The sequence below is a fragment of the Eublepharis macularius genome, chromosome 9 (assembly GCF_028583425.1).
Source record: "Eublepharis macularius isolate TG4126 chromosome 9, MPM_Emac_v1.0, whole genome shotgun sequence".
NCBI classification, from domain to species: Eukaryota; Metazoa; Chordata; class Lepidosauria; order Squamata; family Eublepharidae; genus Eublepharis; species Eublepharis macularius.
Window position 1 is genome coordinate 4,851,847 of NC_072798.1, and position 25,102 is coordinate 4,876,948.

Below are 25,102 nucleotides of genomic sequence, written 5' to 3' on the forward strand. Positions count from 1 at the left end.
CAATGGGGAAGTTAATTGCCCTTCTCCTCCACTACACCTTCGCCCTACGACACCTAACTCCTTTAAATCATAGCAGCTGCAATCTGATTTTTAAAAGCTAAAGTACAAATGTCATGCAACTCCCTGGTAAAAGGGCTTATTAACACTTAAACTTCAAGGCCACACCAGTTTGTGTTGATGTGTCAAAAAGGGCCCTCTAACAGTCGAAACACACGAGATGAAATACCTAGGTTCAACTCGTGTTCTCTTACCTAAAGGTTTGTCGGGAAGTGTAGGCATCCTTGCAGCTTAAAGTTTAGCATTTACAGAGCAGCAGAGAGGGATGTGCGGGGGTCCTTGCAGCTTAAAGTCTCCCGGTGCAGCCAGGCGTCGCTCTGCAGGGCCAGGCCAGGTGAGGGGAAGGGAAAATGCCATGATGCCCCTTGAGAGTGGGAGGAAAGGCGCTCCACACCTGCACTTCCCTCCTCGCTGCTCTGTAAATGCTAAACTTTAAGCAGCAAGGACGCCTGCACTGTAAGTGCTAAACTTTAAGCTAAAAGGACACCTGCACTGTAAATGCTAAACTTTAAGCTGCAAGGACGCCTGCACTGTAAATGCTAAACTTTAAGCTGCAAGGACGCCTGCACTGTAAATGCTAAACTTTAAGCTGCAAGGACGCCTACACTTCCCGGCAAACCTTTAGGTAAGAGAACATGAGTTGAATCTAGGTATTTTATCTCGTGTGTTTTGAGCCCAAGATCACATTTCTTTCTAGTGCGTATCCAAAGAGTGCCTAGGGCGGCCTTCTCTCTAAGAAAAAGAGCCAATACCTGGCAATGTCCATTCCACGTTGCTGTGTTTTTTTAAACCCTGGGTCTTTAACAGGGCTTTTTTTTCAGCAGGAACATGGTGGAACGGAGTTCCGGCACCTCTTGAAAATGGTCACATGGCTGGTGGCCCCGCCCCCTGATCTCCAGACAGAGGGGAGTTGAGATTGCCCTCCTCGCAGTGGCACAGAGGGCAATCTAAACTCCCCTCTGTCTGGAGATCAGGGGGCAGGGCCACCAGCCATGTGACCATTTTCAAGAGGGCAATTTAAACTTTAAAAAACTCCCCCCTTGTTCCAGCTGACCCCAAGTTACATCATCGTGCGGTCCTGAGTTCCATCACTGAGTTCCACCACCTCTTTCCCCAGATAAAAAGCCCTGGTCTTTGAAAATCCTGATGGGTATTGAACTTGTTGTATTTGGCCTGCTAATCTAAAATGTGATCAAGCCTGTGTCAGGGCCAAGCTACAAGTGACAAATGACACTTGAACGGTAAGTGGATTGAGTGGAGGGCAAGTGAACAGGGAGAAATACACTTGCTGTTCAAGTGTCATTCGTCACTTGTAGCTTGGCCCTCAGATGGCTTGGCTTTTCTTATGAATAAGAGTTTGTTCTACGCTGTGAAGGAACTTTTCAGTTAGCATTCTCCAAAAGGCAGTTTTATTGAGGCGAGTCAGTACACACAATCAACAATTTAGTAAATTCAATGACAGATGGTTAGTTGGTTTTAAAACTCTCTGATCGGTTAGGAAGCCCTTAAACACACTTTGTGCTTTCACAGAAAGCCCTGCGTGTTCCTTCCCCGCAAGGAATTTGAGACTCACTTCCGCTCAGTTGCACTTTGCACCCGGGGTGTGTGTGTCCCCCCATTGCCATCCATGGCTACTTCATGCATCTGGCAAACTAGCTTTCTACCCCCAAAACACTTGCTAAAATAATGGTTTGAGTCTTTAATAATGTACCAGAAGGCTCTTTGGCTGTACTCTACAGGTTCTCTTGCATTTTCGCTCTTAAAATGAATGTGGCCGATGATATGGCACCAATCCCATTCCTGTTAAGATGTCTTGTGCAAGACTGCTGGTCCCCTTCCTTTTGAGAAGGCTCTCGAGAGAGAGAGAACAGCCTCCCCCATCCCCGGATTGTGCTCTTCGTCCGTTCAGCTCTTGCCATTCCAATCTGAAGAGGCAGCAAACCAATAACAGGGCAGTTATAAGTACCAATTCGTCTCCCGTCACATCTGCTGCTTGACATATGATGTTTTTCCTCCCAAGCTGTCTTCATTTCTTCTGTACAGCTGCAGCACTCGTCCCACCTAAAAAAGACCAGATAATGGAGATCACGGCACTAGATGGAAGAAGTTGCATTTAAAGATATCATCGTGGTTTTCACACTTGTACGGAGAACTCTGTTTCTGACATCCGCATTCAATAGTATTCAAAGGCCTGCATAAATTTGGTCAGAGTTGGGCACCATATTTGCTGTTCCCAATCAATCAATCAATCAATCAATCAATCAATCAATCAATCAATCAATCAATCAATCAATCAATCAATCAATCAATCAATCAATCAATCAATCAGATTTATATCCCACCTTCCCCGGGAACAGGCTCAGGGCGGCCAACATCAACAAAACATCAATAAAATACTATCTTAAAAACACATAAAACTATAAAAGTTATCACCGATCACAGTTATTCAGTTCAGGCATCATTAAAATACATAGGCCTCTATAAAAGGCAAAAGCTTAAATTCTGCAGGGTCAGCTGTGGAATGGCACCAGACCGGGATGGAAAATGGGGCACGACGGTCAGGAGAAAGATAGAAAAGGGGACCAATGCCAGTCCTCGATCAAAGGCCGGCTGGAACATCACCGTCTTACAAGCCCTGCGGAACTACGACTGATCCCATAGGGCCCAAAACTCCGACAGGTGTGTGTGCCACCAGGCCAGAGCTGAAAAGGCTCTGGCCCTAGTCGAGGACAGACAAACGTCCCTTGGGTCGGGAACCACCAGTAATTGCTTATCCGCAGAGTGCAAGACCTTGCAGGGGACATAATGGGACACCAGCAAGTCTAAAAAGGAGGGTTAAACTAGACGTGACAAGAGCCAATCTCATTTTTAAATCTGGATCTCTCCCAAACTGGGAGAGGCCATGGCTCCGTGGCAGAGGATCTATTTGGCATGCAGAAGGTGGTAGGTTCAATTCCCAGCATCTCCAGTTAAAAAGGACCAGGCAGTAGGTAACGTGAAAGGTCTCTGCCTGAGACACAGGAAAATGGCAGCAAGTCAGAGTAGACAATGCTGACTGCAGCTTCATGCGTAACTCCTTCATGACATGCAAACCAGGGAGGGTCTCATTTTAAGCCCAGAAGGGGTTTGAGAGGCGCAACACCCTCCTTCTCTCTGTTATTAACTGCCCTGTAATCTTGGTCCTTCCCCCAGCTGCTTTTCTTCTAGAACTGCTCGTTTGCAACATCAGAACTTGGCTAAGGAAAACAAATGCCTGCAAGACACAGGTGGGGCAAGGCTTAGCACGCCTTTCTGGAAGGCAGTTTGGTGTTGTGTTTAGGAGCGGCAGGAATCTCATCTGGAGAGCCAGGTTTGATTCCCCACTCCTCCACTTGAAGCCAGCTGGGTGACCTTGGGTCAGTCACAGCTCTCTCAGAGTTCTCTCAGCCCAGCCCACATCACAGGGTGGTTGTCATGGGGATAATAATAACACACTTTGTAAACCGCTCTGAGAGAGCATTAGGTTGTCCTGAAGTGTGGCATATAAGTCGAATGTTGTTGTTATTAACCCAAACTTGGAGGCAACAGTGTGGAGGGTCAGGTGCAAGATTCCCGCCCCCCCAAATCCTCAGCAAGCTCTTCCTGTCATCCCCTCATAATTATTATGTCCCATATGGTCTAAAATGTAGACACTGTGTGCATGCATGTGTGCGCACACACGAACACATACAGATACACACATACACAAACATAGAGGAGGGTTTTCTATCATTTCTGCCCCCATATTGCTTAGATTTATCCCCTGATTTCTGCATACATTTTTTTGCCTTTAGTTTTTGCTTTAGGTTTTTTTGCCCCCCCTCCCCTTCTGTCTCTTTTAAGATTACTTTTACCCCAATCTTTTTCTGGAATTTTGAGTCTATTTTTTTCCCCTTGTGCGTAACATTTCTTTTAGTTTTGTTTGTCCCACCCACCTGCACCCACCCACATTTCAATGATTGAATGTTTACCATCATTGAACTCCTTCCCCCTCCCCTCGGTTTCATTTTTGTCTTTTTAAAAAAACTATCTTTTTCATAGCATTGTATCAATTTACAGATACATGCGGCAGATCCTCTGCGTTCCAAACTTCCATTTTTTAAAAAAGCAAGTCTCTAACCTGTCCCACTGCTGAGAGATGCCTTTTCCCCCTCAGATCTCTGCAAAGTAAGAAACCAGAGACTTTTTTTTTTAACAAATGAAAGCTGGCAATTCAGAGAATCTGCTGCATGAATTGTTATAACAGTAAGTCAATATAATGCTAGGAAATTGCAAAATTTAAACATTTCAAAAGCCATGGGGGCCCAGGGGATAAGGGATGGCCTCTCCTGGAACCAGAAAAAGCAGAGCAGTTTGAAGAGTACAAAGCTGCTGGGATCCATTCCAACAAAGGTCGCTTTGCCCTGCCCCTGGTGGCCTCCGCCTCCTAGCTCTGGATCAGCCTAGCTGGGGCTCTCTTTTGGATTGTGGGGAGAGTGAAACTTAGGTACGGGTAGTGGAGTTGTTCCCCTTTTAGGCTTCCCGTGCCAAGACTTCTCCATGTGTTCATTTTCAATCTTAAAAAAAAAAATCAACCCTTACATTGATATAACGTTCTAAGCGTGTGCAAAAAATAAAAAAGGGGGATGCTGCGATGTCACCGATGATGCTACTGTCGTCGACAGCACTCTCACTTGAAAATCCTATTATTTAAGGCATGTGCGGAACAAAATAAAGCGACTCCACAACTGTAAAAATACAAGAGGGCCGATGTGTGGAAGAACCACACCTGATTCCAGTGTTTGGAGATCAACTGCTAAGAACATCAGGAATAAGTCGAGTGGGCAGAAAAGCTCATACTTTCTCCCACTTTCTTGATTAATGAGGGTTTAGATAAAGAGTTTGGCTGCCTTGGCATCTCATTTGAACTTTAGTGGGAGAAACGGTGGGAGGAAGTATGGGTTGTTGTTGTTGTTGTTGTTGTTATGGTAACCTGTTGTTGTTGTTATGGTAACCCTTAAGACAGTAGTTAGACAGTAGTATCTTCTTTTCCTTCCTTTTACATAGTTGGAAACCTTGTGCAAGATCTATTTTCCCCGCCCTCTGTGCTCCCTATATTCTGTTGTCTGCTGTAGTTCAATAAAGACCTTTCTTGCTTCAGAAAAGTTATGTCAGGCCTCACCTGCATGCCGACTGCTCGGTCACATACCAGAACTCTGTACATGCTCAGAGGCTCACCAGCTTGCCTCAACAGCTGGTGAAGGGGAAAGCTGGGGCGTGACAGCTCTGCTGGGGAAACTGAGGATTAGGAGGAAGAAATGGTCCTGCAGTTCTTGCAACCCAGTTTTCACCTCCAGGACCACCTTGCTGGTTTTCCCACTAGAGAGGCCCCAAGCTCACGAAGGGGGACAGGGCACCGGCACTTTTAAAAACAAATGGGCAGGAAGGGAATTTTCACCGGTGTTGCATCTCTCATCCGTGTCTGACTAGCAACCTGTACTACTCATGACTATACCACTTGTAAAGGTGCAAAGATGGTTGTTTCTCCTAAACATACTCCTTGACAGAGGCCCTCTCCTGCTCTGGTTTTCAGAATCCTTAGGACCATAACAAAATGAAACACGGAAAAGGAAGGGTGTGTGTGCTACTGCAGCTCACCTTTCTTTCTCCAAACTTGAAATAGACCCAGGTTCCGGCAATCGACATCCACTTCTCTGCTGCCTGCTTTTCTTCCACAGAAGGCATGCTTCTTTTGACGGCTGCTCCCAAAGTGACATTCTTCTCCAGCGTTTCAGTTCTGGATTTCACATTCTCTCTTTCTCGTACTTTCTCCATCTCTCTTCCCCTACCCTTTGGTGGGAGGGGGAAAGCCCTCTTTTCAAAGATGATAAGCTGAGAGGCCAGGCGAGGTACAAGTTCTCCCATCAATCTCCATTTTGGGGTGGACCCACCCGAGAAATGAAGCCGGTCAGAACAGCGTTGGCATAAGGTTTGGAAAGGAATGCCCAGATCTCCTTATAAATCCTTTGTGTTGGCAAAGAAGCTCCATTTCCCCTCTGGAGCTGAGCATCCGATACGAGGCAGTTGTTCCGATCGCTCCCCTCCATCTTCAAGTTTTGAGGATCACTCAGATTTCTCACCAAGAAGTAGCATTCAGCCATTGGAGGTAGCACAGTCTGAGAGTTGCACGGGAGTCCTTTCCTCAGAAGGTCCCGCATCCTCCAGATCTGTATCTGCTGAGATCATCTTACTTCTTTCTTCAGATATCTCCGCCATGGGAATCTCTTCCACAACTCTCTGTCTTTGAAAACAGCTGTAAAACAAAATTAATGAAGACTGGGACTAGAGCGTGCATCTCGGGTTTCCAATTCGGGTTTTTAACCCGAATCGGGCCCAATTCGGAATGATTCAGTATTTCCAGATTGACCCCAACATTGCTGAGCTGATTTGGAAATTTCGGAAAGCTTCGGGTAGAGCGGCAGCAGGCGCAGCCCTTTACTTGCTGTTTGCCAACAGCAAGAAAAGTGCTGCGCCTGCTGCCGCTCTACCCGAAGCTTTCCAAAGTGGCTTAAATACCCAAATCTTTTTCCCGCTTCGGGTTTACCAAAGTGGGAAAAAGATTTGGGTATTTAAGCCACTCCATTCAGTGTCGAACCCCTACACTTTGTCTCAGTTAGGTGTGCACCCCAAAAAGATTTGGTTTCCCACTTCGGCCAAAGCAGGAAAACCAAATCTTTTGGGGGGGCACACCCCGAACTGAGACAAAGCATGGGGGTTGGACACTGAATGAAGTTTCAACAGCATCTTTTCTATTCAGTTAAAACAAAAAAGAAGTCAGAAATAAGGGGGGGGGGAAACTGTTGCATTAACTCCCTACCTCCCACACATACTATCAACAGGAATGGAATCAGCAGTTTTGCACAATGCTAAATAGAACCTCCATGTTCAGAAGCAGTATGTCTCTGTATAACAGATGGTGTGGTGAGCAGCAGGACAGTAAAATTGCCTCACAACTACCCTATGGCCACCCTGCTCTTTTTCTGGCTGGCTGCCATATTGTTGTTGGTTTTACTCTATTTTCTCTGAGGCCAGCTTGCTCTCCCCTACTGGCAGCTGTCTAGGTGCAGGTGTGAAAGCTTAAGAGGCTATGCAGAAGGGGAGGGAGCTGCAGAAGAGGGTCAACCTTTCCATTCTTGGCATGATAGTAAGGAGTCCAGTTGCACCTTTAAGACTAACCAACTTTATTGTAGCATTAGGTTTCGAGAACTACAGCTCTCTTTGTCAGATGCATCGTCAGCTTTCAAGAACAAAAGCTCTCTTTGTTGGATGTATTATCAGCTTTTGAGAACCACAGCTTTCTTTGTCGGCTGCATCTGACAAAAAGAGCTGTGGTTCTCGAAAGCTAACGATGCATCTGCCGAAGAGAGCTGTGGTTCTCGAAAGCTTACGCTACAATAAAGTTGGTTAGTTTTAAAGGAGCTACTGGACTCTTTACTATTTTGTAGCTACAGACTAACACGACTAACTCTTGGCATGAGGCTCACAGGTTACCTGTCCTTCAGTCCGTCCAGTGGCAGCTGTTTCAAGGTAGAAGCCACCTGCCAACCACAGGCCCTATAGGCCCTTGCCCACTTTCCTGAAACATGGGATGTGTGCCATATTGGGAACAGTTCTCAGAAGAGTCACAAATGGCATCTCAAACAGCCACACGTGGCTCCTACACCACTGAGTGGGTATCACCGGACAACATGAACCTGCGCAAAGCATGCCGTGTGCAGGAGAACCTGCTTCTTGCACGAAAATGAACTGGACTAGCCACTGCATGGATCAGGGTACACGTGGGACAGGCTGAAGGTGCATAACTTTTCAGGTCCCCCACCTGACCCGAAGTTGCCCTAAACATGGGAAGAAGCAGCAAAACACAACTTACCCGTGTTTTCTGTAGAAGCACCACAGCCCAGCAATTACAAATGACAGCATGATGAACACTGGTGTTAAAAAAGATGGAGGAGAATTAAAACCGGCATATACAATACAACACCACCCATCCCCCCCACCCCCCTGTTACTGGATGAGCCAATGGCATGCCACGGAACGCTCACAAACATTCTAATTTTGCCGTGGGAGAAACGGACAGCAAAAGAACATTCACAAATACAGCATGCGTGAAGGAAGCATGACGTCGCCTTTGGGAAAATCCTAATATGAAGTTCAGGATAACATGTCAGGAGACTTAGGTAGGGCTGAGGGCTGGTAAGTTCAGTGGGAAGGGCAGGAGTCTTGAAAGGTAAGGAGAGGAGAAGCAATGGAAGAGAGCAAGGAGCAAGTGGAGATGAGGAGGAATATAACGATGGGCCTAGGGAACAGAATGTGACTGGTTGGGGGGACCGAAGTTGAAAATCGGGACATGGGAGGGTCATTTTCATTTATTAATTTGAACTACTCAGGGCTCATTTTGAGGGGAAATGCGCAGGAATGCAGTTCCGGTAGTGTCAGGTGGCCCCACCCACTTGATTTTTGGGCCCATTTTGGCCTGGATTGAGGCTGAAACGGCCCGGATCAGGGCCGAAACAGCCCAGATCGGGTTGGTGCCTGGCGAGGAACCCATCCCCTGCCCAGCACTGACCCGATCTGGGCCGCTTTAGGCCTGATCAAGGCCCAAACATGCCCCAAATGGCCATTTTGGCCCTGTTTTGGCCTGGATTGGGCGGTTTTGTCCCGAAATGGGGCAAAAACAGCCCTGATTGGGCCACTGCCAGGTGGGGGAACCCCCCCCCCCCATCTAGCAGCAGCCAGATTCCAGCCATTTCAGGCCTGATCCTGGCCATTTTGGGCCACTTTCAGTCATTTTGGGCCCAATTTGGGCCCAAAACGGCCAGGATCGGGCCCAAAACAGCCAGGATTGGTCCCGAAACAGCCAGGATCAGGCCTCTGATGGGTGGTGGATCACTCTCCCACTCAGCAACGGCCCAATCCTGACCATTTTGTGCCCCTTTTCGGCCACTTTCAGCCCCTTTTTGCAATTTTGGTCCCCACTTCGGCCCTGAATGGCCAGAATTGGTTCCAAAACAGCCCGGATAGGTGATGTCAGGGGGCGTGGCATATGCAAATCAATTATGCTAATGACACACTTCCAGTGATGGCAAGGGGCGTGGCATATGCTAATGAGTTGTGCTAATGAGTTCCTGCAGCTCTTTTTCTCCGAAATGACCCCTGGAACTACCCAATCTTCAACTAAAACGTTGTATTGAATAAACAAATCATTTAACGCATGTGCTTTTTGTACAGGTTGATGGTAATAAACCCAGAACAATTCCTTACCTACAGGAAGAAGCACGGCCTGAAGCTGGACAGAACCTGTAAAAAACATTAATTGATGTTATATACCAGGCACTGACTCTTTAATTGGTCTTTAATTGGTAAGGTTAAGTATGCTTACATGCCACCGGAGCTGTGGTTTTTGTATTGTCTAATTCCAAGCAAATGTACAATTTGACTTTCCAGTCAAGGAGAAACCTTAAACAAAGTCAACACCTGGTCAAAAACCAGTGCTAATGTCCCACTCGCAATGCAAGGTGAACCAATAAAATCCGACAGAACCAAACGACAAGATCAAACCAGAGAATCCCAAACTGCAGCAAAGGGGCGGGGGTGAGACTCGCTGGAGCGGTGGAGTTTAAAAGGCGGCTGGCGGTGGCTTAAAGCTTTCTTTTGGAGCTCAGGCAGGGGTGGAGGGGCAGGAAGGGAATCGACTCTGCCTGCTGCCTCCTGTTCCCTGAGAGCATTACACCGCTCTCCTGCTGTGCTGTGGAGCTTGCTTCCACTTTCTGCTGCCGCCCTCTTGGTCAATGCTGCCCTTTCTCTGCTGTGGCTGCTTGCAAAGAGGCTGGAAGAGGAACCAGCCAGCAGCATGTGGAGCTGTGAGGGCACGGGCCAAGGAAGACAGTTTTGCCTTCTCTCCCCCCTGCCTGAAAGAAAGAAAAAAAAGCCAGAAGTCGACTAACTTAACCCATCAGTCTCCAGCTTCCTGGATCTGATCTGGGATTCTCCAATGTGATCTGGCATAGCCAGATTGATATAAATCCAGCTGTTTAGCTGGTTCATGAATCCTGGATCACACACTCTTAGCTGGAACAGCTGCATGCGGGCCCGATCAGGATCAGGCCCTTGTAGCATTTTTAAATCACCTTAAAATAGCCCTGGAGTCCACGTAGCAGCCACGAGGACACCATCCCGTCCAGCTTGGCCTGGCAAAAATGTGATTTTGAACAGCCTGCCAACAAAGGATTTCAAATGTTTCCATTTGGAGAAGGAATTGGTTTAGAAGAGATTTATCAACATGTTTTTGAAAGGGAGACATATGAAAGGCTACGTTCTCATGACATGAAAAGATGACCGGACAAAGACTGGTTGGCACAAGGCCGCAAAAACCGACTTTTAAAATATTTGTATTGCTGCCCGAGAGGATACAGCCACTACTGAGGAAAAAGAACAAGAAGAAAGGGAAGGCAGCAACTACAATACCAAAAGAATTATGAAAATATGATTTATATGCTTATAGTAATGTATAAACGGCAAAGTGACAATACAATTGAATAAACACCATATGTGAAAATTAATCAAAGATGTGAGTCATATATACAAAAATTCAAAGGTTAGAGACCAGAAGCCGAATATATCTAGGCAAACTAATGGCAAAACACAATTCAGTAAGTACAAGGAAGTAATATACAAAATGCCAGGACCAATATCAATGCAAAGTCAAAGTAAGTTGGTTCAGACCACAAACATGTAGTATATATAATATACTACATGTTTATATATGTGTATATATATATATACTCTTTTTATACTCATATATATGACTCACATCTTTGATTAATTTTCACATATGCTGTTTATTCAATTGTATTGTCACTCTGCCGTTTATACATTACTATAAGCATATAAATCATATTTTCATAATTCTTTCGGTATTGTAGTGGCTGCCTTCCCTTTCTTCTTGTTCTTGGTCATTGCGGGAAGTGCTCACCCCTGTTTGTTCTACTACTGAAGAAAAGCCAAAAGGGGGGGGATTTCGCATTTTGTGATTCTGACCATAGTGAAGCGCGAAATCAAGGAGATGGAGACTCACTTGACTGGGGCAACCCAAGTTTGACTGCAATGGGAATCGGCTGAAATACAAAAGCCGCAGGCAGGTTAAGCATCCCAGAGATCTGTGGCTGACCGCAGCCGGCAAGCAAGACGCTGGACTGGATGGAATTTTGGTCTGATCCAGAAAGCCTTTTGGACAGGGTCAGAACTGGCAGTGCCTGACCAGGAAATGGATCTTAGAGGTGCGGTAGGTGGATCCATGAAAATGTCAAGCCTGGGGGGCGGCAATGGTGGGAAAAGGCAAATTCTAGCGTGTCTATATATATTCGTCGCAACTTTCCTTGCAGGAGCTCGGGGAGGAGGCCAGAACAAAAATGAATCCGCCGGGCCTGCCTAATTGAACCTACTAAAGCTGCCTTGGGCTATCGGCCCATCGCTCTGAGAGCCAAACTACAAGTGACGTCTTACACAGGTTGGACACTAGTTGGCTTCCCTCAAGTTTTGATGGGAAATGTAGGCATCCTGGTTTTACAGCTTGGCTCTCCATTACAGCTGCAAGACCAGGATGCCTACATTTCCCATCAAAACTTGAGGGAAGCCGACTAGTGTCCAACCTGTGTAAGACGTCACTTGTAGTTTGGCTCTGAGTGGCATAGCTCTCCAGTGTCTGGGGCAGAAAGGAGACTTTTACTGGAGATGCCAAGGAGTAAACCTTTTGGCAAGCAAAGCAGGCCCTGTGGGATAACATCTCTTCCCCAGCCAGATATCTGAGGAAGGGAGCTCTGACTCTCGGAAGCTCACAGCTTGGAATCTAGTTGGTGCTACTGGACCCAAATCTTGCTCTTCTGCTACAGAGCAACAGACCAACGTGGCTACCCACCTGAAACTATCTCATGAGGTTGTTGTGACAATAAAATGGGGGAGAAGAACTGAGCATGCCACCTCGGGCTCCACAAAGGAAGGGCAAGATAAAAAGAGTAATAATAACATTTAAAAGGCCTTGAGCAGAAACCACATTGCTATTGTATTCTGCATCTTGCATGTTTTCGTCTGCAGAGGCAGCCCTGTGTTTCCCCGAAGGCTGTCTGCTTTATAGGAAGTCCTGAGCAAGCACAGACACAATGTTCTCCGATCTGTTTTCCGATCTGTCACTCCCTTGTCCCCCCCACCCCAGCCATAAATGTTCTCCGATCTGTCACTCTCTTGTTGGCGTCCCTGGTCATAAATAACCAAGCGAAGGATCCAGTAGCCCCTTTAAGACTAACCAAATTTATTGTAGCATAAGCTTTCAAGAACCACAGCTCTCTTCGTCAATTTGACAGAGAGCTGTGGTTCTGGCAAAGAGAGCTGTGGTTCTCGAAAGCTTATGCAACAGTAAAGTCAGTTAGTCTTAAAGGTGCTACTGGACTCTTTACTATTTTGCAACTACAGTCTAACACGGTGAACTCCTCTGGATCTATGACCAAGCAAAGAACGTGCATACAGGAGGACAGTTAAAGATGCTCGCCAGGAAGCAACTTCTGTTAGTTTATTTGCAAAGCGGCAGAACCTCTGAAGAATTATCCATTGTGCATGGCTGGCTGGAACCGGCTCCCTCTGTCTCTCTTCTTGTGTGTTGTGTTACCTCCTTTGGTGTCAATTTTTTTCTGATGGGGATTTGGCACCTGTTGGCATAAGCACCTTGCTTGGTGGAGTGGCTACAGACTTGGAGCGGATACGTCTGAGTTCCAATCCCTATTCAATCCGGTTTCTCAGAGGGACATTGTGGACATTTTTTTTAAAAAAAGGAGTTTGGACTGTGTACGCCACATAGAGTTTTGGGGAGGTAAGATGGGATAAAAAAGCTTGAGCAGAACAGCAATGTGGGTAGGTAAAGGTAAAGGTAGTCCCCTGTGCAAGCACCGAGTCATTGCTGACCCATGGGGGGACGTCGCATCACAATGTTTTCTTGGCAGACTTTTGTTACGGGGTGGTTTGCCATTGCCTTCCCCAGTCATCTACACTTTACCCCCAGGAAACTGGGCACTCATTTTACCGACCTCGGAAGGATGAAAGGCTGAGTCAACCTTGAGCCGGCTCCCTGAGCCCACTTCCGCTGGGATCGAACTCAGGTCGTGAGCAGAGCTTGGGCTGCAGTACTGCTGCTTACCACTCTGCGCCACGGGGCTCTGCGGGTAGCTTAATAATAACTGTGTGGGTAACTCAATAATAACACTGACTTTGTTCAGTGCTCTGAATGGGGCACTAATCTGTCTAGAAGAGCAGTATATAAGTGCTGTTGATATTATCACTATCACTATCACTATCACTATCACTATCACTATCACTATCACTATCAGTGGCACATTAAAGACTTGGCAGTTTTTATAAGCTTTCCTGGACCTCACCGGGTGTCATTCTGCTCCACGCACCTGATAACGTGGGCTGTAAACCAGCAAAGCTTAGGACAGGGGGGAGAAAGCTTGTTAGTTAAGGAACCCACAGGACTCTTATTTATTTTTGCAGCAAGAAACTAATACAATCACCCCTCTGGAGCTCTATCACTCTCCTTCTGAGGCCTCCTTCAAGCCGCTTCTTTTCCAGCACATTGCATGAGATTTGTGTGTGTGAGTACACGCAACATTTATTTTTCTTCTTTTATTATGGGGGTGGGGGGGATAAAATCTCCATAGCATGCCAGTCTAGGAGAAAAAAAGCACACACAGATGGGAAATGCACAGCTTATCAGCTCCAGCGCAAGCGGAAAACGAACAACTGGAGTGTGAGCTCACACCCTAAGACAGCTGTAGCAGAGAGGTCAACGGTTAGCGGCTGTTCACACACCCGGAAATCTAGGGACAAACCTGCTTGTCCATGTGGGATGTCCATCTTGGACAGCCATGTGGTGTTCTCTGGGGTGTTCCTGGAAGGGGTGGCTGTTGGACTGCTGACTTCTGTTGAGAGAGTACTGAATGACGGCTTGCTACTCTCAGGATGGGAGTCTTGAGTGGTTGTTCTTTTGTGCTGCATTACGTTTTTAGGATCTGTGCCGGAAACGCCACCGCCAATCCGTCGGGGGGTTTCCATCGTGGTGGGCCCATCTGAGGATGGCTTGGTTGTCCTCCTGAGAAGTGTCGTGGCAGTGTTCAAGTCAGGGGGTGAGGTGGTCTTGCTTCCATACGGGTCTCCGGAGACCACAGCTGGGGTCGCACTAGTCTTGGGAGGCGCCGGCTGCCCACTTGGTGTGAGAGCCTTTGATTCTATAACATGTGTAAGTACAGTTTCTTAGGTATGCTTTAGAGACACGCAACAGGATTTTTACTGTAATTACTGAATGGGAGACTCCCAACTTGGCCTTCAGTCTGTCTGACCAGCACATATTTATTGAAGGGCAGGCCGGAAATCTCCTTGTGATCATTTATTACCAGCTGTTGCATCGGCCCACTCTGGGAATCGGTACGAATTCTATCCCCAACCACATACATCATGCTTACAGCTTTGGGCTGGTTGGATTTTCACCAACACCCAGGCTGTTTTGTTTTACAGAAGACACGAAACACAACGGATGATACGACAGCTGCTCTCTCCTGCTTCTTGCTACCCTGATGCTGAGAAAACAACAGTGCGGCTTCCCCATTTTCCTTGCGACGAGCAAGAGAGCATGCAACGGAGGACGTGGCTCACGAAAAGGACAGGCTAGGCAATCAGTTGTTCTCCAAAGGGCCAAAAACGGTTACACTGAACCCTGGCTCTTAGACTGCAATGCTCAGACCAATTGCACAGTCTTTGAGATACAGAGAGAAGGTCATTCTATTAAAAGTGGTACATGTTTGCATGTGTGTGTGAATTGCACAGGTCTTCAGGATATCAATCTATCTATCACAACATTGGTTCTCTGGAGCCTCCATCCTGAGCTGACATCAGTGGTTGGCATGACTGGACACCCTCCAGGCTCCATGCTCATACAGATGGCCAACAGCAGACACCGGACAAACCTAGTATCTGGCAGCGGCAGGGAAAGTAGAGCACAAGTACATTTTATATTCTCTCCTGCCTCCTCCCCCTCCTCTGAGGCTTCCGCAATACTATAGGGGTCTCGACAGAAGCGGTCTTAAACCTTTGCAGAACTTGGGTGCAACTTTAATTCCTGAAGTGCAGCATGTGGTCTACTCAGCTGCAAGCACAGGAAGAGGACGACCCAGAGTTGTGACCTCATTGTATTGAAGACTAGCACCCTGAGAACCAAGGAAAGGCAGTACAGGCCAAGCACAAAGTAGTAGACCACAGTGAGGCACAAGCCACAGATCAGACACAGGGAAAACCTGTCTCCACCACTGACCTGGCCTCACCACTCTGCTGCTACATTCACAGCCAAGCTACACGAGACGCGTGGCACGTGGAGGGTCTGTGCAAGTTTACCTGGGAAGTGTAGTCAGGTGAGCAGCAGCAGCAGGGCCAGAAGGACAGGAGGGAAAGAGTCAACGAGGGGAGCCCAAAGAGAGCCTTCTGCCTCCTAGCCACCTGCCAGCTTCAGGCTCCTCTCGCTGACTCTTTTCCTCCCGTCCAGGTGGTCAAAGGGAAAGAGTCAGCGAAGGGAGCCCGAAGCTGGCAGGCCGCTAGCAGGCAGAAGGCTTTTTTTTTACCTCCCTTCACCGACTGCTTCCTGCCCGTCCTTCTGGCTCAGCTGCTGCTGCTCGCCCGACTACACTTCCCAGGTAAACTCGGCTGAACCTCCACGTGCCGCGAGTCTCGTGTAGCTTGGCTGTCAGACTGCATGCAAAGATAGGCAGGATGTCCCTCCTGTCCGCACATGGGCACTGGCGGCAGGTCTTCCCAAAAATGCAGCAACAAAAAAAAAAAAAAGGCAGCTCTATACAGGCTCGTGATGCGATCCACTAGAAGGATCCAGTCCAGTGGCTGAAGACCGCTGCTCTAGAGCAGTGTACGTGTAGGTTTGTGACTGATGCTATTAGTTTACTGCCACTTGGGTGTTTTTCATGAGGCATAACTGATTTTAGCTGCCTCCTGCCCCCGGCTCTGAGACACTCTACTGGCATCACGCTCTGTGCTTGCTTTATTTTAAGCTACTTATGAGTATTATTTAAACTGCTGTTTTAGCATATTATTTAGATACCTAAAACAGCAATTTAAACAATCGTTTTGAAGTATTTCTGAAACGTCCACAAGCCACCTTGCTTAACAGAGGTGGGATAAAGATGTCCTAAATCAGTCAGTGTCATCCCACCCAGTCCTAGAAAGCAATTTTTATAGCAGGGCTGCAGGCTAATTCACAACAGAACCCAGGAGCCCCGACTTCCCCTCCAAAACTGCTTTATTTTTGGTAAGTATGGAGGTTTTCCTGCTACCTCACAATCAAAGATAAGCGCTTTTGGGTACTATGTGCAGAGGTTGAGTTATCCACGCCATAAACCAAAAAACAAATCTAAAGCGGGATAAAGGTGGGAACAACGCGCTGTGTATAAACGGCCCAAATCAGCTTGGTATGGCTTTCTCCAGCCAGAAAACAGCAAGGGTGAAAATGTTGAGAATATTCCTCTCTCCCTTCTGCCCCATTCTTGTCCTTGATTAAAATAAAAATCTGGCAGAGAAATTTGCAAAAGAAAAAACTGTTTAAAAACGTAATCGGTAGTTGAGCTCTAATACTGTCATTTAGAAAATAAAGCTATACTGTCTGGAGCAATTACAGGCCATTAGATATATGAATTACTCTAAAACATGTTTGCTCTGGTGAGCAGTGAGAAACAAGGCTGTCCTACCTTTTCTGGTGTCTTCTGTTGTGTGTTCCGATTCAGGAAAAGGCTTTGATGGATCTCCTCGAGGGGGAATAAGAGAGAGAAAGAAGCAGAAGTTGGTTGTTCATCTGGAACATGACACACCCACAGCTTAAAGACTCCGGTACTTCCTTCGTGTCCACCAGGCATAATTTAAGATGCTGCTTAAAGCTACAGAAACACCCAGCTTAGATTCAACCCCATACGATTAAATTACAATGTTTAAACGACGTCTGCAATTCTCTCAAAATGGTACAGGAGTGGGTGGTAGGTGGGAACGTGTCTGTCGTCACGGGCGCTAGCCAATAACTGTTTGCGACACTCCTGCTTTCCCATTACACATTGAGAAAATCCAGTACAATTGGATTTGAAGGGGTTATCCTACTGTCCGTTCTTCACTTGACTCTTAACGTTGCTCTATAAACTATGAAATGGGATTGAAAAAAGAACTTAATATGGTGGGCAGAGCAGGATAGAGGTACTTACTAATGCATCTGAGGTTTGAGTTGGACCACTCGTATTTGTTAGTCTTTTTTTTCTCGCACACGATGAGACTGGATGTGCCAGCTTTCCTCTTGTAATCTTTTACACATGAGTAGCGCAGTCTCATGCTGCCATTGTCTTCGAGCACTGCGTTCTCGATGTCCTTCGGCTTCCCACATGCCCCTGGCATGACAACACAGGTTCCAATTAGCTCACACTAAATACATGTCTTGCTTTTGGACTTAAAGGCCCTTGGCAACCATCACAAGACATCTCTTTCCGTAAGAGACGGGCAGGGCCATATTATTTAGGGTTGCCAGTTCCAGGTTGCTGGAGATTTTGTGGGTGGAGCCTGGAGAGGGCGGAGTTTGGAGGGGGGAGGGACCTCAGCGGGGTTGCCAGCCTCCAGGTAGTAGTACACAAAACAGAGGAACCTTCACAGCTATACTGAATTCCCCAAAGTAGAAACCTCTACAAGTGAAGGAGACCAATTAGAAATAATTATAAAACTATTAAATACTTTTTTCATAGAGCATAATAGAGTATAATTATACCCTATACTCATAGAGTATAATTTTCCTTTAGGCAATTTTTCTCCTGGAATTAGTTGAGTTATGGCATTGGCAATACGACATCAAGTTACAGCATGAAACATTGGTTCAGAACAATGGATCAGCATGAATTAGTGGCATGGATGGGGCACAGACATGACAGGTTCCCTCTCATTGGCAGTCTTCAATGGGCGGCTGGTCGAATACGTGTCGGGGATGCTTTAGGCTGTTCCTACATTGGGCAGGGGGCTGGACTTGATGGTAAGGCCCCTTCCAATTCTATGATCGCATGAAGTTGATGAGCAATAGGTACTGGCCAGACCAAAAGGAAACACTTCTTTATTCAACAAGTAATTAAATTGTGGAATTCACAGGGGAGGTCAGGATGACTGGGAGCGCAGTTGGCTGGAAAAGGAGGTCAAACAGATTCATGGAGGTTGATCAGTGGCTACTAGGCATGGCTAGTCAAGGAAATCTCCACTTCTGAATCCCCGTGCCAGAAGGAAACCCCATGGAAGGCCTCGCCTACCCTACCTGAGAGCACTCTTGTGGTGAGTTGAAAACATAGGAGGAGAAAACAATACTCTAAGCCACTTTGGGTCTCCATTGAAAAAATGGGGTATAAATAACTAAGAAAATAAACAGCACAGGAGGTTGTGGCTGTAGAAATATTGCTTAGAACAGCTGCGGTGAAGTCCTTCCAACGCAGCTGGAGATCTCACTAGAGGCTGTTCTCAGGAAGGTTGGAATCCATCCACTGACCTGGAAACAACATCTGCGCTTGCAGATCTAGGTCATTTTATTATATCGTTATGTTTATATTATCAACCTGCTTTAAAAATCAGTAATTTTCATTTAGTACATCTGTAAACATCTGACTAAATACACTGACAATAATGAACACTGCCTGGGCAATCATGCACAAATCATTTATGCACTCCTTCCTTCCTTCCTCTTCCTCTCACTTTTTTTCTTATTCTATTCCCTTTCTTTCTTAACCGATTTCCTTCCTTCCGCTTTCACTCTTCCTTATTCTATTCCCTTTCTTTCTTAACCGATTTCCTTCCTTCCTCTTCTTACTTTTTTCTTATTCTATTCCCTTTCTTTCTTACCTCTTTACTTCCTTCCTTCCTATTCATAGCCTCCCTTTCATTCTGAGACTCAAGGGGAATCACAAGATATATAAAAAAAATATAATCAGGCAGCACAAGTTACCCAATAAAATGCAATAGGAGTAGATCAGGATTTAAAAAGTTAGAAAGCAATGCAGAAAAAAAAAGGCATCGGACGTGATATTTCAAAAACAATGGAGAAAATCAGATCCAGAGGAGTTAGCCGTGTTAGTCTGTGGTAGCAAAATCAAAAAGAGTCCAGTAGCACCTTTAAGACTAACCAATTTTACTGTAGCATAAGCTTTCGAGAATCAAGTTCTCTTCGTCAGATGCATGGTACAGAGACTGGTCAAACTTCTCCTCCCTCCTCTTCTATATTTGACCAGTCTCCGTACCATGCATCTGACGAAGAGAACTTGATTCTCGAAAGCTTATGCTACAATAAAATTGGTTAGTCTTAATGGAGAAAATTGAATTTAACAAGTAAAAGACAATGCCGTAAGAGCAGGAGAAAACATACAACGTAATGGCAGAGTTTCCTACTGGGTGCAGCAAAAGCATCTGTGTGCTGAGGAACAAATATACATACGGAGCCTGGTTTTATCTTTAGGAAATAAATATGAATCCTTTATTTAAGGAACTCCAGTTAGGATAGGAAAGCAGAGATTGCATTCTATTCTAACGATCTAAGCTAGATGTATTGTCGAAGGCTTTCACGGCCGGAGAACGATGGTTGTTGTGGGTTTTCCGGGCTGTATTGCCGTGGTCTTGGAGATGCCAAGACCACGGCAATACAGCCCGGAAAACCCACAACAACCATCGATCTAAGCTAGGATGCTGAGATATGCAGGAAGCACGTCTTGCATCCATGGGTACAAGATGGAGAAGAGAGACAGGAGAGAGAAGGTGAAGAGAGAAGGAAGTCCCTAAGAATACCAATCTGGACTCCAAAGGGATAGCTGCAGACCAGAGAAAGGATGGACCGCTCTTGACCCTTCTATTTCCTGGCTCTATATAGTCCCTGTGTGTAACCTGAGACTAGGGGACAGAGTAAAGCCCTTCATTTCCAACACAATGTACACTGGCATACACCAATCCTGTTCCTTTTATAAAGAAGAGTTCTTCTGAAGCATTCTATTATACTATTTGAGGAGGAAGAGGAGAAAGAGAATGCCTTCAGTCATAGCTGACTTATGGCGACCCCTGGTGGGGGTTTCATGGCAAGAGACTAACAGAGGTGGTTTGCCATTGCCTGCCTCTGCAACCCTGGTCTTCGCTGGAGGTCTAACCAAGGCTGACCCTGCTTAGCTTCTGAGATCTGACAAGATCAGGCTCGCCTGAGCTATCCAGGTCAGGGCCTGTTAGAGTATAGCCCTATTCTTTTTTAAAATAAAATAAAATAATGGCTTCCTGAACAATTGTTTTACACCATTTGCTGAATGACAGAAATCTCGGACTTTCCTTGCCTCCTCAGGCAGTCCATTCCACAAAGCAGCAACCACAACTGAGAATGTCTGTGTCTAGGCAGCTGCCGTTCTCATCTATTTGCATTTACGTGGAAGCCTGAGGCATGTTTGTGTATTCACAATATTGCAGTCAGTACAGCAATGTATTAAATACACATTATTTTCATGAGCAGATGAAACAGATTAAGCTGCCAAATCCTGAGTCAGCTTGTCGTCTGGCAAGCCCAGCGTTGTTGACTCTGACCGGCAGTTGCTCTCTAGCATCTCAGGTGGAGAAAACTCTTTCCCAGCTTCCACTACCTGAGATCCCATTTTAAACATGTGGCAGCAAAAAAAAAGTATTTTTGTTGTGGGAACCGACTTGACCTCAAAGTCATAGAAATTTTTGCTTAAAACCTTGAGAGTTTCGTGGAGTCCGACACTAACTGCAAAGAAAAAATGTAGCAGCAATATACCTCTGAATACCCAAGTAACAGGGGCAAACAACAGGAGAGTTTTCTGCTCTGCTTTCCAAAGTCACCTGGTCTACCATTGCAGAAAGAAGATGCCTGACTAGATGACCTTGATTTGGCCCAACAGGCCCCGCTTAGGCTCCTACATCCAAATAAATTCTGTGGCGACTGCAGGTACATCCTGGGACCCCTTGCAACATTGCAGAGAATGTTCTAGCTCAACGCTTGGCTGACGCACACTAAGCCACTTTCGGCTTCAGCCTCTTCTGGAACATGGTAGGGGATTGGAAAACACCTCTGTGCTGCCCTAAAAGAAACCTGCCCCAAATGAATGTCTGGGTTGATTGATCTGTTGGATTAGCACCGGTGACTATCAATTTTTTTTAATCTCGTCTGAACTATGGAATGGTGTCCTCACTTAACCTTCCCACTTGGCAGCAGTTAAGAAATGACTATAGAGCCAGTTTGGTGTAGTGTTTTTTTGGAGCCAGTTTTATAGAGCCAGTTTGGTGTAGTGGTTTGGTGTAGTGGTTAAGAGCAGCAGGACTCTAATCTGTAGAACTGGATTTGATTCCCCCCTCCACTGCTTGAAGCCAGCTGGGCGACCTTGGGTCAGTCACAGCTCTCTCAGAGCTCTCTCAGCCCAACCCACCTTGCAGGGTGATTGTTGTTGGTATAATAATAAGAACACACTTTGTAAACCACTCTGAGTGGGTGTTAAGTCATCCTGAAGTATATAAATAGAAAGTTGTTGTTGCTGCTTTACAAGAAAGATTTCTGCTGCATAGCACATGAAAAAAAAGGGGGAATGCGGAGATTTAGGGCAGAGTATGGAAATGAGCACAGACAGAAATGCCAGAGTAACACACACCCCTGTTTTTTTTATTCAGCCTGGGAAATCCATCAACATCGGCTCAGTCTTCTTAGCTTGCTTCCGACAGCCAAAAAGAAAAATGTTGACACTTTATAGTGTATGTGTTTGTGTGTGGGGGGAGGTGTCTAACCATGGCTGTTTTCACGTGTCTGTAAATAGCACAAAACTCACGGAACGAGGGAGTCTTCATGGAGCGATGATGTCAGAAATTGCACCATGAACACGCCCTCGTTCCATGAGTTTTGAGCTATTTACAGACATGTGGAAACGGCCCATGACTGATGCTCCATGCTGTAAATCTGGTATTGCAAGGAGAAGTTACCATACACTATGGACACTTTAGTTATGCTCGCTGCATAAGAGAAGCGGATAAAGAGCATGGTAGAGATAAACAATCTCTGGAAATGTCAATGCAATGGGGGTACTAGAAATTTGGGAGGAAACAGCAGTATCTGTAATTGTTTCTTCTCAAATCTAAACTTCTATTATTTCGTTAGCGGCATAAATTATTTATCATTAAGCATATAAAATGAAGAAGTGAGTTGTGACTCATCAAAGCTTGTACCCTGCCACAGATTTTGTTAGTCTTACAGGTGCTACTGGACTCTTGCTCTTTTCTACTGCATATAAAATTTGTATTTGGCATATTGACAAAATGTAGTAGTAGTAAAGAAAAGAAAGTGCCCAGGGGCAAATCCACACGTCCTTGGAACATCCCAGCGCTGTGCTAAATGTTCGCTAAACACCCAGAAGTATAGCATCTTTCTAGCATGATTTCAGAAATGTTTAGCGAACATTTAGTGTGACGCTGGGACACTCCGAGGGCATGTGGATTTGCCCCAGATCTCTTGTACATATTCTTGTACAGTCACAAGAAGATTAGTAGTAAATTTGGATACTGAGTTAAGCTTTATAACACTGGAATAAGCAAACTCTTCAATACTTATTACCATACAGATTGCAGCATATTAAATGTATACAAGATTAGTCATACTGGAACAAAACATATACCCTTCAATGCATGCTGTATTTTTATTTATTTATTTAAAGCATTAATTAGCATGCGTAAAAAAATCACCTAGAAAAATCACCTAGAAAAAAAATCACGTAAAAATCACCTAGAAAAGATGGTTCTCTTAGTGTGCGCTTCTACAGGCCTCTCTCATTGACTGCCAAAGTAACATTGGCCGTCCAACAATCAATGGCCGTGTGGGATTTCAGAGCATGTTTTGCTGCTGATACAACTGCTGCATAAAGCCAAGTACACTTCCTTGGAAAATGAAGTATCGCTATTCGGAGTTTTCATGTCAGCACAGGCACAATCCAGTCCATTTTTTTAAAAAAAAAAATTAAGTTCCATTGTTTACAACCGGCGTGATGTGAGCGCATGCTCCAGCCCTGGATGGAAAAAAATAGGCTTTCAAAGCACATTGCAAAAGTTATTACCGTGCTCAATTCAAGGTATTGGTTATTACATACAAAGCTCTTCATGGCCTTGGCCCAGCATGCCTACAAGATCGCCTAACTCCTTATGTCCTGCCACGGCAGCTTCGCTCATCTGAACAGGGTCTCTTGCAGGTGCTGGCCTGTACATGGGCAAAATCAACAGCAGCCCGTACCTGGGCTTTCTCTGTGGTGGCCCCTACCCTATGGAATGGTCTGCCTGAGGAGGTCAGGAGAGCCCCCCCTCTCCCGGCTTTCTGCAAATGATGCAAAACCAAATTATTCAAAAAGGCTTTTTACTCAGATCAGAGGGGTCTCAAATGTTTCGCTAATGAGTTAGGGACCATAGACTTCACCACTACGTTGCCTTGCATATTATTTGTTGCTCTAATATTACCAGTGCTTCATGTTTATCTAATGTCAGTCCTAGAATTGTTTACGTTCTGTTTCAGCAATTCTTCAACTCTGTATTGGATCCTTGCCAATGCTACATCTTTGTAAAATCCTATGACATAGTTGGGGAAATGTCCTTAACACTGTATGGAAATGTCCTTGATACTGTATGAAATGTTCCCAATTCTGATTGTACTAATCTCACACTATGTCATCTGCCTTGAGTCTCAGGGCCAAGCTACAAGTGACAAATGACACTTGAATGGCAAGTGGATTGAGTGGAGGGCAAGTGAACAGGGAGAAATACACTTGCCGTTCAAGTGTCATTCATCACTTGTAGCTTGGCCCTCAGTGAGAAAGGTGGACTATAAATGGCACAAACAAACAGCTGCATCCTGCCTGTGACTGGTCTACTCGCTTACCAGGAACTAGATAAGTCCCTGCTCTGATCTTCTATCCCTCCCCCAACCAATCTGAAACTGCATGTCATGTCCACATATTTGTAGGGCTGTGATAACATAGACAGCTCTTCTAGACAAATTAATGCTCCACACAGAGCAAAGAACAAAGTCAGTGTTGTTGGTATCCCCGCAATGCAGCTGGGGAGAGGTTGAGGGCCACCTACTGAGCTCATGGCTCATGAGCTCATTGAGGGATTTACCCAAGGCCACCTACTGAGCTCATGGCAGTCATGGGATTCAAACCAGCAAGAGTGCTGATTCATAGCGCAACCACTTAACCACTCTAAACCTCAAGGGCTCCTTCATGCAGTTTTCAGCAGCCAGAATGGGCAAGAATCCAGGGTACAAGTAGCGACCTTCACAGATGCTAGAATTCTGTCATTTTCCATCACCGTCAAAGAGGGGTCAAAGTGATTCAGAAACAGACCAAACCGCATGTTAAGCATGACTTCTGCCTCACATATATTACAGCTGGCATCCAGATTTACTTTATTTATTTATTTAATTGGACTTTTAGACCACTCTCCCTGCGAGTGGGCACAACATGATAATATATATACGGATAAAAGTATTAAAGTATTAAAGTATTAAAATATCATAGCCCCTGAGGATGGGCGGTTTATAAATCGAAATAATAAATAATGCTGCACACACAGGGCATCCCCAATCTCTAAATATCAAGGCCCGTGGGGCAGGGTGGCCATCTACCTGATGACAAACTAAATTGGAAGGGCACATGTTCCACCCCCCACCAGCAGGAGGACAGTTGGGGAAACCATTGGCCTCAGCTCCCGTAAGTCTGGTGGAACATCTCTGTCTTACAAGCCCGGCGGAACGACGCTGGGTCTCCAAAGACAGTGTTCCACCAGGTGGGCATTAGGGCCAAAAAAAGCCCTGGACCAGGTTGCGCCAAGGCCAATCTCCTTGGGGCCAGAGATCACCAGCAGA

The 25,102-nt window shown here is 45.8% G+C and overlaps 1 protein-coding gene across 1 annotated transcript in view; it reads right to left on the bottom strand.

Moving 5' to 3' along the window:
• Positions 1–1,459: 1,459 nt before the first annotated feature.
• The window catches only part of LOC129335786 (uncharacterized), a 51,789-nt gene continuing 28,146 nt past the window's right edge, over positions 1,460–25,102 (bottom strand). The window contains exons 3-9 of the mRNA XM_054988577.1: positions 17,406–17,585; positions 16,905–16,961; positions 13,992–14,387; positions 9,376–9,411; positions 7,985–8,042; positions 5,713–6,367; positions 1,460–2,118 (exon numbers count right to left, since the gene is read on the bottom strand). Of these exons, the coding sequence (XP_054844552.1) occupies positions 6,208–6,367; positions 7,985–8,042; positions 9,376–9,411; positions 13,992–14,387; positions 16,905–16,961; positions 17,406–17,585 (887 nt within the window). The 3' untranslated portion in view covers positions 1,460–2,118; positions 5,713–6,207. The remainder of the gene's footprint in view (positions 2,119–5,712; positions 6,368–7,984; positions 8,043–9,375; positions 9,412–13,991; positions 14,388–16,904; positions 16,962–17,405; positions 17,586–25,102) is intronic.